We start from the raw sequence: 15,724 nt of genomic DNA on the forward strand, positions 1-15,724 counted from the left end.
GCAATCGCAGCGGACGCATTGGTGATACCCTGGAACCAATTTCGGCTCCCATACTTGTTCCCGCCGCTGCCACTTCTCCCCAGGGTTATCAGGAAGATCAAGACAGAGGGGGTTCCGGCAATTCTGCTGGCCCCGGATTGGCCCCGACGGGCATGGTACGCGGATCTGGTACAGCTCATCGCAGACGTACCATGGCAGCTACCGGAACGACCAGATTTACTGTCCCAGGGACCGATCTGCCACCCGAACTTAGGGGCCCTGCGTTTGACGGCGTGGCCATTGAATCTTGGGTGCTGACCCAGGCGGGGTTTGGGCGCGAGGTAGTCGCGACAATGGTAAGGGCCCGAAAGCCAGCCTCGGCAAGGATCTATTATGACACTTGGAAGGTTTTCTTCCAGTGGTGTCGGGAACACGGGGTTCCGCCATTGTCCTTCTCTGTGCCCAACATACTGGCTTTCCTTCAGTCTGGCCTAGACGCAGGTTTGGCGCCAAGTTCCCTTAGAAGACAGATATCGGCCCTGTCGGTCCTGTTTCAGCGAAAGATCGCTACCAATTTGCAGGTCAGAACGTTCCTGCAGGGGGTCGTTCATTTAGTACCTCCCTTCAGAGCACCATTGGAGGCCTGGGATCTTAATCTGGTCCTGTCGGTACTACAGGAGGCTCCGTTTGAGCCACTACAGGATGTTTCATTGGCATATCTATCCAGAAAGGTTGTGTTCCTGGTAGCCATAACATCCATTAGGCGAGTATCGGAGTTGGGAGCGTTATCTTGTAGAGCCCCTTTCCTGACCTTTTTTAAGGACAAGGTAGTCCTTAGGCCTCCGCCACCTTTTTTACCAAAGGTGGTGTCCTCGTTCCATATTAATGAGGACATTGTGCTGCCTTCTTTCTGTCCAGCGCCAGTTCACAGGGTGGAAAAGGCGCTCCACACATTGGATCTGGTAAGAGCTCTCAGGAGATACGTGTCGAGGACAGCACCTCTCCGCCAGACGGATTCGTTGTTTGTGATCCCCGAAGGGCGCAGGAAGGGCCTCGCAGCCTCACGGTCAACCATAGCCAGATGGATTCGCCTAACCATTCAGGAGGCTTACCGTATTAGAGGCACGCCAGTTCCAGCTGGAGTAAGGGCGCACTCTACTCGGGCAGTGGGCGCCTCGTGGGCGCTTCGGCACCAGGCTTCGGCAGAACAGGTATGCAAGGCAGCAACCTGGGCCAGCCTGCACACTTTTTGTAAACATTACAGTGTGCATACTCAGGCTTCGTCAGATGCGAGCCTGGGCAGAAAAATTCTCCAAGCAGCAGTGGCACACCTTTAAACAGGAAAGCATGCGGCTTGGATCGGTGAGTGTTATCCCACCCAGGGACTGCTTTAGGACGTCCCACAGCCTCTGTGTCCCCCAATGAGACGAAGGAGAAACATGGATTTTTGTGAGTACTCACCGTAAAATACTTTTCTCCGAGACGCTCATTGGGGGACACAGCACCCACCCTGATAGCCGGTTGGCTCATACTTATTATTTAACATATTTTCTTGTTTAAGACAGGGTGATCCCTTTTTCAGACATATGATTTATTGCATTAAGGCTAATTTTTTGTATGTCCTCCTACTGCTTTTGCACTAAACTGGTTTCCGCCCGCTATAGGGGCGAGGGTGTATGCGGTGGAGGAGGAGCTAACTTGTTTTTTGTATGCCTAGTGTCAGCCTCCAGACGGCAGTAGCACACACCCACAGTCTCTGTGTCCCCCAATGAGCGTCTCGGAGAAAAGGATTTTACGGTGAGTACTCACAAAAATCCATGTTTCGCCACCACACGACCCAAGGACGGTGGTCCCCGCAGGAGACACTCCTCCCGATCAACGTATTGGAGATACGAGCAATCCGGCTGGCTCTGCAACATTTTCATCACCTTCTGGCAGGTCACCCCGTCCGGATTCAATCGGACAATGCCACGGCTGTGGCTTACATAAATCATCAAGGGGGCATCCGCAGCATACAAACCATGCGCGAGGTAGGGAACGTTCTTCATTGGGCCCGAGAGGAATCACTCGGTGATATCGGCAGTCCACATCCTGGGCGTGGAGAACTGGGCGGCAGACTTCCTCAGCCGGCAGGATCTTGCGTCCGGGGAGTGGTCACTACACCCCGAGATTTTCCGACAGATTTGCCAATGGTGGGGGACACGGATGTGGATCTGATGGCCTCCAAGGCGAACGCCAAGGTACCCACGTTTGTTGCTCGGTCCAGGGACCCGCAGGCAATCGCTGTGGATGCGTTGGTTCTGCCATGGAACCAGTTTCGCCTCCCATACCTATTTCCCCTGTTGCCTCTGCTCTCGAGAGTCATCAGGAAGATCAAAACACAAGGGGTTCCAGCGATTCTGCTGGCCCCAGACTGGCCCAGCCGAGCGTGGTACGCAGAGCTGGTGCAGCTGCCCGCCGACGTCCCTTGGCGACTGCCAGAGCGCCCGGATCTACTGTCCCAGGGTCCGATCTTCCACCCAAGCTCAGGGGCCCTATGTTTGACGGCATGGCCATTGAATCTTGGATTCTAACCCAGGCGGGGTTTGGGCGTGAGGTGGTCGCTACCATGGTTAGCGCCTGGAAGCCGGCCTCAACACGTATTTACCATCACACCTGCAAGGTTTTCTTTTCTTGGTGTCGAGGCCGCGGTTGTGCTCAGCTGGAAATCTCTATCCCCAACATCTTGGCCTTTCTCCAGTCTGGCCTAGACTCAGGGTTAGCTCCAAGCTCCATTAGAAGACAGATATCGGCTTTATCCGTCCTGTTCCAGCTCAGAATTGCTAACAATTTGCAGGTGAAGACGTTCATCCAGGGAGTCTCCCATTTGGTACCCGCCTATAGAGCACCCCTGGACGCCTGGGACCTTAACCTGGTCCTAAGCGTTTTGCAGGAAGCCCCATTTGAACCGCTACAGGATGTCTTTGTTGTACCTGTCCTGGAAGGTGGTATTCCTGGTAGCCATAACGTCTATCAGGCGGGTCTCGGAGCTGGCGGCCCTATCCTGCCGAGCCCCGTTTCTCACTTTCCATAAGGATAAGGTGGTACTCAGACCAGCTCCTTCCTTTCTGCCGAAGCTCGTTTCACATTAATGAGGATAATGTCTTACCCTTTTTTTGTCCAGCACCGGTACTCCGTGTGGAAAAGGCCCTGCATACGTTAGACCTGGTGAGAGCACTCAGGAGGTGTCTGTCGCGAACGGCACCCTTTCGTCAGACAGACATACTGTTCGTGCTCCCCGAGGGGCGCAGGAATGGACTCACTGCCTCAAAATCGACCATAGCCAGATGGATTCGTTTGATTATTCAGGAGGTCTACCGCATCAGAGGCGCGCTGATTCCAGCAGGTATCAGAGCACACTCTACTCGGGCAGTGGGTGCCTCTTGGGCGCTTCGGCACCAGGCTTCGGCGGAACAGGTTTGCAAAGCAGCGACCTGGTCCAGCCTGCACACATTTGCCAAACATTACAATATCCATACTCAGGCTTCAGCGGATTCGAGCCTGGGTTGAAGGATTCTCCAAGCAGCAGTAACGCACCTTTAGACAGGAGGTTCATGTAGCTTGGATCGGTGAGTCAACTTCCCACCAAGGGACTGCTTTAGGACGTCCCACAATACCTGTGTCCCCCAATGAGGCAAAGGAGAAACAGGGATTTTTGTGATAAACTCACCGTAAAATCCTTTTCTCTGAGACGCTCATTGGGGGACACAGCACCCACCCTATTAGCCAGTTGGCACTTGTTTTGTTTAATTAATATGCGTTTTCATTGATATTAGGGTGGTTTTTTCTGGACATGTTGTTACCTGCATTAAGGCTAATTTTTTTTTTGTTCTCCTACTGCTTTTGCACGAAACTGATTTCCGCCTGCAATCGGGGCGAGGGTGTATACGGCGGAGGAGGAGCTATCCTCTTTTTTTCACTTAGTGTCAGCCTCCAGGCAGCAGTAGCATACACCCACGGTACCCGTGTTCCCCAATGAGCGTCTCGGAGAAAAGGATTTTACGGTGAGTTCATCACAAAAATCCCTGTTTTAGCATGGAAACCATGTTGTAGTATTGACATCACTTCAGATGTCTTTAGCTCAGTCTGAAGTTCTTTGGATTCTGTGCATGGTAATTTTACGGTTTGATATTGTATTGAACATGGAACCTTTTTAGCATGGAAACCACCATTCATAGGCTAATCAAAGTCATGTGAGCACTGGCAATGTGGGGGCGGGGAGTCTAGTTAATCACAGGCTATTTTGATTTTTTTTTTTTTGTTTGAAAGTGAACAGCGGCAACCAGTATTTGTGTCCTGGCATTTATTTAGTTGTTGGCTTGTGCTTTTCTATATTAAATTTGTGAGTTTATATATAAACTGAAGTTCGTTACAGCTGACTAATGGATTTTCAGGTGTCAGACCCCACTGATCTGACTAATTACTAACTGAAGAGGTACCAGTAATGTTGACAACAACTGTATTTTTTATAACCCAATCCGATCATTTTATGCAAAATTTTACTTGACAGTCCCTGCATAATTAATAAATTAAGTGGACTCTGTCAGCAGGTTTTTGGTATAAAATCTGAGAGCAGCATAATATAGGGTTTGAGAGCTTGATTCCTGTGATGTTACTTACTAGGCTGTGTGTTACTGTTTCAATAAAATCAGTGTTTATCATCAGAAGATTAGCACTACTGGACTAGGTGTCTTGTGCCTCCTGGTCAACTGCTGTATGTAATCCTGCACCCAATATTGATCAGCATCTTTCTGCCAATGTACACGGTACACAGAAAGCTGTCAATCAGTGCTGTGGGTGGGTTATACAGGGCTCAGCATTCTTGAGCACTACTAGATCTGCAGCAGAAAAATAGTGATTATATCAAAATGACAGCAAACAGCCCAGCAAGTGACACATCGCTAGAATTACATTCTCAGCCCTGGTATAATGCTGCTCTCCGATCGCATAACAAAAACCTGGCGACAGATTACCCTTAAGACACACCATTTTGTATTACAGGTAAATCGTTCTTCCCTACTGGTTGATGAACTTGCCAAAGGGCAACTGACACTTGATGAACAGATGATGAACCTTACTGACATGGAGTCCGATATTCCAAGTACAGCCAAGCTTCCAGATAACTCCACAGACTCTGATGTAGACGATCTAACAGCTGAGGGTTAGTCAGTGTTTTTTTTCTCTTTTTGTTTCCTTTTTTTTTATTATTTTCCACCCTTGTTATTCATTTTCAGAAGGTTTCTTCAATTTATTGGTACAACCAAGGATTTACTAACTCCGGCTTCATCATTCCTAAGAGTGATATAGACAGATCTTCGATATCAGGAGTGCTTAGTGGTGAAGAGACTACAATACTTTCCTCTTTTCCCAAACTAAAACCACAAGACAATTGTTAGTACACTCTTATTACATAATTGCGTTTCAAATTCCTACATTTAAAAACTGAATTTGAAATTTTATTAATTCATTATGAAAGTAACATTACTATGTGGGATCTGAAACTTTGTGGATAGTTTTCTTATTACCTTTGGGCACCAATCGGTTCACTCTATGTTTGCTGTGCATAAGTGTAATTTTGCAGAGATAGGGATATTCTTCATAGATTGTGCCATGTGACTTTTCTATAGAGTTAAAACAGACAGCTTATGTTTTTGCTTGAATTTTAGGTGTCATGGTATATGTTGTGTCATTTGAATTCTCATTGCTGAATATGTATTTCTGTTGATTTGCGTTCCCATTTCTTAGCCATGTTTCTTAAAATGAAAAAAAAAGTATTACCTTTAGATATGACGTGCTGCAATATCCAAAGCTTAAAGTGGTTCGCCAGGTTTGACACGAAAGTCTACAGTCACTCTATGTAACTGCAGAGTTGTGAATCCTCATAGTGCACACTGTCAGGATTCTTCGTTGCCAGTAGCAGGCGGCAATGTGACTGCAAGTATGCGATATGCAAACATCCGGCCACACTCCGACTATACGTCCACGACATTGCTCAATTCATTTAACAGGGATTCTCTTGAGCAGTGGTCCACAGGTAAGTACCACATTATTATTTGTTTTAGCAGAAGAAATGTTGACTATATCTAAGGATGCTATGCATTGTGGCATGGTCTGTGAAGTCTATCCATGAAAACTTGATGAAGGTTCACAGTTAATAATGCAAAGATCTTCTTTTTTTTCTTAAAAGCACCGCTTCATTTTTATGCAATCAGTTAGTCTATCAGGAAGTAGATGTTTTGTTTTTGTTTTTTTCAAGTCAAGTGTAATAATTTGGGGCAGTGATGTTTTTTTCTTAATTTTTATGAGATATTCTCCCTAATCTCAGTTTTAATGGTGTGCCCCCCAAACAGAAGTCCCAACCAAAATCAAGGCCCAGGAAAAAGCGCTTCTTCTATGAAGATCTTACACTGGAATGTAGCAGGTGAGGTGCAGGCAGGTAATGCTATGTTATAAGCTCACAGGTGGTTTCAGCAGGACCCCTGTTAATTGCTAGAAAAGTTGGCCAGCACATGGAATATATAACTTTGGAAACAAGTATATAGCAGTCAGATCACATGAATCTAATGGTAAGTAATTTTCTCCAGCATTTGTTGAAAATGTACCTATCATTTCATGAAACTTCTGATTTGCGGAAGTGACATGTCAGAAGTTTTGTTTGGTCGGGATTTCAGTTCAGAGACCCCATTGATTGCATTGTGGTCCTTCAACTGTGATTGTCTTTACTAGGCTGTCATTAAAAAGGCAGTGTCTGAATCCTGTTTTGATGGGGCGGGGTTCGGATGTATGCCTCTGAAGTGGCTAACGAGCATGTACTAGATGCAGTGTGAAAGCACACTTCGTGATGAATGAATTATTGACTTAAAGGGTTATTCCCATCTCCAAGATCCTATCCTAATATGTAGTAGGTTTAATAATAATATGAGGAAATATTTCCAGTTAAAAATGTAGTATAGTTTTTCTGATTTGTTATGTCTTTCCACATGTGCTGGTATCCATGGTTACGACCACTAGCAACAAGTTAGCTGTCACTGTATTGGTGGTCGTAACCATGGATACCAAAGGTCCTGCAATGCCTGCACTTGAGGAAAGAGACATGTCGAATATGAAAAGCTATACTACATTTCTAATGACAGATATATGCTAATATTATTATTACTCAGACTACATATTCTGATAGGATCTTGGAGATGGGAATACCCCTTTAAACCAATTTCACACATCCTGGACTCTCTGATAGGCATAAATGAGGCAGTTAGCTCAGGCCAAGAGATCCAGCAGTCAGGCTGGGTATTGTGATTTGGGCATACTCTGGGTTTAGGAGTTATGGAAAATTGCTTAACTTAGCTGGGGCACATCGTTCTTCTGTTCGCTTCGGTCCCTTCATTTCAGTGATCAGTGCAGGTCTCTGCACTCAAAACCCCTCTGATCAATACATCCAACATTTCTCTGTGGCATCCGTCACAGGCATCCATGACACACAAATGTTGGGAACTTTTCCCAACTTATGCGTTTAATTAAAGGTACAAAAACAGTGTAAAGTAGCGTTAAATTCCTATTCTTGGAATCCAGCTGCGCATGGTTTGCTTAGTTTAGGAAACCTTGCTTATGTGCAGTTATAAAATAAGTGGGAGTGGCTCTTTATCATTGATAACAGGTGAAAAAGATATGACTCAAGAAATTAGAGACTGAGTGTGGCTGATATAAACATGAAGAAAGGAAGAGATATGAGGCCCAGAAAGAACCTTTTGTGTGAAAAATTTAGTGCAAAAAAAATTAAAAGAATAAAAGCTTTTAGAATAAGGTGCAGGAACAGAATAGAGATTAACCACTACAGGAGGCTGATTCTGGAAAGAGGGTATGGGGTATACTTGCATTCTTTTTCTAATATTCCTGTGCAAACATTGGTAAACTTTTTTTCCTAAACTAGAAACAGTGAATTGCAAAAGAATGGCAAGAAATCTGCCATTGAGGTAGAGTTAGAGGCCTCCATAAATATCAAATTGTTAGCTCACCCAAGATTAAAAAAAAATTACACTCCATATTTCTCTTTAGAAACTAACAAGCTTAAAAAAATAGGTCATTTACATACAAATGCTTCTCACAAAATTAGAATATCATCAAAAAGTTAATTTATTTCAGTTCTTGTATACAAAAAGTAAAATTCATATATAATATAGTCATTACAAACAGAGTGATCTATTTCATGTGTTTATTTATGTTAATGTTGATGATTATGGTTTACAGCCAATGAAAACCGAAAAGTCATTATCTCAGTAAATTTGAATACTTTATAACCCCAGCTTGAAATATGATTTTAAAATCTGAAATGTTGGTCTACTGAAATGTATGTTCAGTAAATGCACTAAATACTTGGTCAGGGCTTCTTTTGCATCTACTGCATTAATGCGGTGTGCCATGGAGGTGATCAGCCTGTGGCACTGCTGAGGTGTTATGGAAGCCCAGGTTGCTTTGATAGCAGCCTTCAACTTGTCTGCATTGTTGGGTCTGGTGTCTCTCATCTTCCTCTTGACAATACCCCATAGATTGCGGTCAAGCGAGTTTGCTGGCCAATCAAGCACAGTGATACTGTGGTTTTTATACCAGCTATTTTTTGGCAGTGTGGACAGGTGCCAACTCCTGCTGGAGAATGAAATTTCCGTCTCCCAAAAGCTTGTCGGCAGAGGGAAGCATGAAGTGCTCTAAAATATCATGGTAAACGGCTGCGCTGACTTTGGCTCCCCAAGATGACATGGCTCCCCAAACCATCACTGATTGTGGAAACTTCACACTAGACCTCAAGCAGCTTGGATTGTGGCCTCTCCACTCTTCCTCCAGACTCTGGGACCTTGATTTCCAAATAAAATGCAAAATTTACTTTCATCTGAAAACATCTTGGACCACTGAGGAACAGTCCAGTTATTTTCTACTTGGCCCAGGTAATATGTCTATTGGTCATGAGTGGCTTGATTCAAGGAATGTGACACTTGTAGCCCATGTCCCGGATATGTCTGTGTGTGGTTTCTCTTGAAGCAATGACTCCAGCTGTAGTCCACTCCTTGTGAATCTCCCCCATATTTTTGAATGGCCTTTTCTTAACAATTCTTTCAAGGCTGCGGTTATCCCGGTTGCTTGTGCACCTTTTTCTGCCACACTTTTTCCTTCCACTCAACTGTCTATTAATATGCTTGGATACAGCACTCTGAACAGCCAGCTTCTTTAGCAATGACCTTTTGTGGCTTACCCTCCTTGTGGAGTGTGTCATTGACTGCCTTCTGACCATCTGTCCAGTCAGCAGTCTTCCCCATGATTGTGGAGCTACTGAAACAGACTTAGGGACATTTTTTAAATGCTTTTGAAGCCATTTCTGGTGTTTTTTGTTAATTATTCTAATTATTTAATTTAAGGTAATGACTTTTGCGTTTTCATTGGGTGTAAGCCATAATCCTCAACATTAACAGAAATAAACACTTGAAATAGATCTCTCTGTTTGTAATGACTCTATTTAATATGAGTTTAACTTTGTGTATTGAAGAACTAAAATAAATTAACTTTGTGATTATATTCTAATTTTGTGAGAAGCACCTGTACATATTACTAGTCACACATGACTAAACGTATGTGAACCTATATGAGCTTGTCAGACATCGTCTTCCAAATCCATAGTCATTACTATGTACAGTTATGGCCAAAAGTATTGACACCCCTGCAATTCTGTCAGATAATACTCAGTTTCTTCCTGAAAATGATTGCAAACACAAATTCTTTGGTATTATTATCTTCATTTAATTTGTCTTAAATGAAAAAAAACAAAAAGAATTGAGCATGTACCACATTGAGCATGGAGAAAAGAAAGAAGACCAAAGAACTGTCTGAGGACTTGAGAAACCAAATTGTGAGGAAGCATGAGCAATCTCAAGGCTTCAAGTCCATCTCCAAAGACCAGAATGTTCCTGTGTCTACCGTGCGCAGTGTCATCAAGAACTTTAAAGCCCATGGCACTGTGGCTAACCTCCCTAGATGTGGACGGAAAAGAAAAATTGACAAGAGATTTCAACACAAGATTGTGCGGATGTTGGATAAAGAACCTCGACTAACATCCAAACAAGTTCAAGCTGCCCTGCAGTCCGAGAGTACAACAGTGTCAACCCGTACTATCCGTCGGCATCTGTATGAAAAGGGACTGTATGGTAGGAGACCCAGGAAGACCCCACTTCTTACCACGAGACATAAAAAAGCTAGGCTGGAGTTTGCCAAAACTTACCTGAAAAAGCCTAAAACGTTTTGGAAGAATGTTCTCTGGTCAGATGAGACAAAAGTAGAGCTTTTTGGACAAATGCATCAACATAGAGTTTACAGGAGAAAAAAAAGAGGCATTCAAAGAAAAGAGCACGTTCTCTACAGTCAAACATGGCTGAGGTTCCCTGATGTTTTGTGGTTGCTTTGCTGCCTCTGGCATTGGACTGCTTGACCGTGTGCATGGCATTATGAAGTCTGAAGACTACCAACAAATTTTGCAGCATAATGTAGGGCCCAGTGTGAGAAAGCTGGGTCTCCCTCAGAGGTCATGGGTCTTCCAGCAGGACAATGACCCAAAACACACTTCAAAAAGCACTAGAAAATGGATTGAGAGAAAGCACTGGAGACTTCTAAGGTGGCCAGCAATGAGTCCAGACCTGAATCCCATAGAACACCTGTGGAGAGATCTCAAAATGGCAGTTTGGAGAAGGCACCCTTCTAATATCAGGGATCTGGAGCAGTTTGCCAAAGAAGAATGGTCTAAAATTCCAGCAGAGCATTGTAAGAAACTCATTGATGGTTACCGGAAGCGGTTGGTCGCAGTTATTTTGGCTAAAGGTTGTGCAACCAAGTATTAGACTGAGGGTGCCAATACTTTTGTCTGGCCCATTTTTGGAGTTTTGTGTGAAATGATCAATGTTTTGCTTTTTGCTTCATTCTCTTTTGTGTTTTTTCATTTAAGACAAATTAAATGAAGATAATAATACCAAAGAATTTGTGTTTGCAATCATTTTCGGGAAGAAACTTGAGTATTATCTGACAGAATTGCAGGGGTGTCAATACTTTTGGCCACAACTGTAGTTGGACCTCCTCTTGTGGCTATACCGGTCTTCACACTTCTAGGAAGGCTTGTCATAAGACTAGTGTTGGAATTTGTACCTATTTGTCCAAAAGAACATGCTTGAGACCAGACATCTGTGCGTTGTGCAGCTGTTCAAGACCCTGCCCACCAAATTTTTAAAACCCTGTCTTTATAAAGCTTTCTTTGTACACAGAGACCGTTATGTTAAGCAAAGGAAAGGGTCTTCCTAGAGTTGGAAGAAAACAATTGTCTAAATTGGCTGGGTAAGCAGTAGCAATATTACCCTTAACTGGATATACAAGGCCTTGCCAAAAAATCTGTAAAACAGCCCCACAACATTACCCTTGCTCCTGCACTATAGTAGGCCCCCTGCATTTCTGTAAGTAGTAGAGCTGAGCAAAAATATTTTCAGTACTTTGGTCCAGCAGCATCGTTGGTAGTCCATGGCCACTGGACTAGAGCCCTGCAAACTTTCTGCTACTTGTGGTACGGTGTTGTGACAACTTAATAATCAGAAGATCCACGAGGGATGTCACCGGTAGCAGGATGTTCACAGGACTCTGGTGGTCAGGGACAACTGACATAACTGCTTGACCACGATCCCACAAATCTTTTTGTTTAAAAGCAGTAAGTAGCATTTTTTGGTTGTCTGCAAACTTCAATAATGCCAAACCTCATACTGCCTGATAAAGAAATGTTTTACTTTGTCTGTACCCCTGCTGTACTGGTTTTGTAAAAGGGCTCATGTCTCTATACTTAGTAATCTGATGAAATGAAGGTATTTATGTCTGTATCCCTGGTGGTCTGGTGATGTGAAGTGCCTTATGTTTGTAACCCTGGTGGTCTTGTGCAGTAAAGGGGCTTCTGTCTGTATACTTGGTTATGTGGCGTAGTTAAGGGGCTTAAGTCTGTGTCTCTGGTGATGTGGTGCTTATGTCTGTATCCCTAGTGGACTGTTGCACTAAAAGGGATTATGTCTATATCCCTTGTGGTCTGGGGATGTGAAAGAGCTTATGTCTGTATCCCTTGTTGTCTGGTGATGTGAATGACCTAATATCTGTGGTCTTCTGCAGTAAAGGGGCTTCTGTAGGGCTACCTTGTTTAGTGGTGCTGTAAAGGGGCTTATGTCTGTATCTCCAGTGATCTCCAGTCAGTGGGCTTATGTCTATACCCCTGGAGGTCTGGTGATATGAAGGGGCTTATGTCTGTATCCCTGGTTGTCTTCTGCAGTAAAGGGGGTAAAGTCTGTATCACTGGTGATTTGAAAAAGCCTTATGTCTGTATCCCTCGTGGTCTGGTGATGTGACAGGACTTATGTCTGTAACCGTGGTGGTCTTGTGCAGTAAAGAGGCTTATGTCTGTATCCCTGGAGATATGATGATGTGAAGGGGCTTATGTCTGTATCCCTAGCAAGCTGATGCAGTAAAAGGTTTATGTCTGTATCCCTGGTGGTCTGGTGATTTGAAAGAACTTACAGTGGTTGAAAAAGGTATTGAGCATCATGTCACCAATTTTAAAAGTAAATATATTTCTATTGACATTAAATTCTCACCAGATGTCCGTATCAACCCATCCAATCCACACAGGCAAAGACATCAAACCATAGATGTCCATAAATTACAGTAAGTTATATGTAATGATGAAAAAAAGGAAAAAGTATTGAACATGCTTCAGGTCAGGTGATTGGCTGGGCCATTCTAGCAGCTTTATTTTCTTTCTCTGAAACTAATTGAGAATTTCCTTGGCTGTGTGTTTGGGATGATTGTCTTGCTGAAATGTCCACCCTCGCTTAATCTTCATCATTCTGGTATGTGGTAGCAGATTGTTATCAAGTGTGTCTTGGTACATCTGTCCATTGATACGTCAATCCCATGAGATTTGCCAGTGTTGTATATTGAAAAACTTCACTGTTCGTTAGTATAGTGTTTTGGGTGGTAATATGCATTGCCTTTTGGCTTCCAAACATGAATATATCATGGCATTCAAAGAGTTCAGTTTTGGTCTCATCTGAGCAAACTATATTTTTCAGTATTTCACAGGCTTGTCTAAATGTTATTGAGAAAACTTTAAATGCGCTTGAACATGATTTTTGCTCAGCAATGGAGTCTTGCGTGGTAAGCATTAGGGTGTCCCTTAAATGAGGCAAACATTTATTTTTAAGAAACTGATACCCATACCGTTTCAATTCTTTCAATTTAGTCCTAAACACTCATTTATTAAATATTATTCCTCTAGGAAATGTTCACCTGTGCCTACTTGGCGTCAGAGTTACTATATGGAAATTAGTATTAACGTATATACTCGCGTATAATCCGAGATTTTCAGCCCATTTTTTGGGGCTGAAAGTCCCCCTCTCGGCTTATACGCGAGTCATATACTGGGGGTCGGCGGGGGAGGGGGAGCAGGGGTGTCAGAGACCATACTTACCCCCTCCTGGCGTGTCTCTGCATATTTATGAGTTTAATGAGCGGTACCACTTGAGCGCTAAACACAGGAAGGAGACGACCGAGGGAGAAGCAGGGGCTGCAGAGAAGACCATGCGCCAGGAGGGGGTGAGTATGACGGGGCAGAGCAATATTCACCTGTCCCTGTTCCATAGCCGTGCACCGCTGTGTCTCCGGGTCCTCTGGCTGTGACATCCAGCAGAGGGCGCGATGACGTAGTCAGTGCGCGCCCTCTGCTGATTGTCACTACAGAGACCCAGAAGACAGAGCGGTGTATGGCGATGGATCAGGGATCGGTAATTTATCGCCAGTGCCGGGGGCTCAGGACACCGGTACCTGGCCCCCAGCGACGGAGAGGTGAGTAGGTCATTTTTTTTTTTTTTTGTTGCAGCAGCAGCAAATGAGGGGTATTTATGGAGCATCTTTTGGGGCAGCATTAACCCTTGTGCAGCAGTATATTATGGGGGGTATTTATGGAGCATCTTATGGGGCGGCATTAATCCTTGTGCAGCAGCATATTATGGGGGGTATTAATGGAGCATCTTATGGGGCGGCATTAACCCTTGTGCAGCAGCATATTATGGGGGGTATTCATGGAACATCTTATGTGGCAGCATTAACCCTTGTGCAGCAGCATGTTATGGGGGTATTCATGGAGCATCTTATGGGGCAGCATTAACCCTTGTGCAGCAGCATATTATGGGGGGTATTCATCGAGCCTCTTCTTGGACCAGCATTAACCCTTGTGCAGCAGCATATGGGGGGGTTTTATCTGTGGAGCATCTTCTTGGACCACCATTAACCCTCGGATTATACATGAGTCAATAAGTTTTCCCAGTTTTTTTGTGGCAAAGTTAGGGGGGTCGGCTTATACGCGGGTCGGTTTATACATGAGTATATATGGTAAGTCACTAAGCTATGATTTCACATTTCATGTAGTAAGGGAAAAAAGTAAGAATTTATGGAAATCGTACATTATTTATTATTATTATTCATTAAGTAAAGTAATAAATACTTTAACCCCTTAATGACAGCCAATACATCTTTTTACTGACCTGAGATATAAGAGAATATCATCCCCATACAGGTGACAATCCAGCAGCTGTCGGCCATATACTATAGCTGACAGACAACTTGCTGTATCACAAACGATCAGTGTTGGCACCTTCCATATCTGTTTAACCCCTTAGTTGCTGCTGTCAAAAGTGACAATATCAAATAAATGGTTAACATATTGTGGGGGCTTCCGCTTTAAGTTAATTGACACACCAAGATCATGATTGTGTGGTCCTAATGTTTTCCATAGCAGTTCAAGACCAAATATATCGGCCTTGAGTCTCCTGGCTATAGCGGTCAGTTCAGAAGTTATCGACATTTAGGTGGTTAAAAAAAACACTTTTTCATTCCTGCTATACCATTTTGCATTAATTCCTGAAAATCACCTGAAGGGTTAATAAACTAGCTGACAGCAGTTTTCAATATGTCAGGGGGTGCTGTTTTTAGAATGGTATCACGTTTGGGGTTTTCCAGTATATAAGACCCCCAAAGTCACTTCAAACCTGGATAGGTCCCTCAAAAAAATAAATTTTGTAAATTTCCTTGAAAAAATGAAAAATTACTTCCACATTTGTAAACCTTCTAAAAAGCTAACAAGCATTTTAAAAATGGTGCTGATGTAAGGCAGGTATGTGGGAAATGTTATTTATTAATGTTTTTCTGTGGTATAACTATCTGGATTAAAGGGATAATCATTTAAAGTTTGAAAATTGCATTTTTTTTACATTTTTGTCAAATTTCTGATTTTTTTTTATAAATAAACACAAAACATATTAACCTTAATTTACCATTATCATAAATTATAATGTGCCACGAATAAACAGTCTCAAAATCAATGGGATTTGCTGAAGTGTTCCAGAGTTATCACCACATAACGTGTCCTTGGTCAGAATTTAAAAATGGCCCCGTCACTAAGTGGTTAAAAAGATAATATAGATATACGTGTAATCATTAATTGAGACATTTTCTTTTTAAACTTTCTTTCTTGCAGTTTGGGTTCAACTTTCTGTGTTCTTGAAAAAAATGTAACAAAAATTTTTTTTGTTCCTCTACTGCAGTAAGTAGACCATGGAAATGTTGCATCAACTTTACAGCCCTTTCGCTGTAT

At 43.3% G+C, this 15,724-nt stretch overlaps 1 protein-coding gene across 15 annotated transcripts in view; it reads left to right on the forward strand.

The window, feature by feature from the left end:
- PHC3 (polyhomeotic homolog 3) overlaps window positions 1-15,724 on the forward strand; it is a 218,140-nt gene that overhangs the window by 143,392 nt on the left and 59,024 nt on the right. For 13 of the 15 annotated variants that reach the window (XM_073578888.1, XM_073578887.1, XM_073578890.1 and 10 more), the window contains one exon: window positions 5,020-5,179. In XM_073578888.1, coding sequence (XP_073434989.1) covers window positions 5,020-5,179 — 160 coding nt within the window. Of the gene's footprint in view, window positions 1-5,019; window positions 5,180-6,368; window positions 6,440-15,724 lie in introns of all 15 variants that reach the window. The other 2 variants (XM_073578897.1, XM_073578898.1) reach the window with 1 other exon arrangement.

This window comes from Dendrobates tinctorius, unplaced genomic scaffold (assembly GCF_039654945.1).
Source record: "Dendrobates tinctorius isolate UK_male_01 unplaced genomic scaffold, ASM3965494v1 ptg000060l, whole genome shotgun sequence".
In the NCBI taxonomy this organism is placed as follows: domain Eukaryota; kingdom Metazoa; phylum Chordata; class Amphibia; order Anura; family Dendrobatidae; genus Dendrobates; species Dendrobates tinctorius.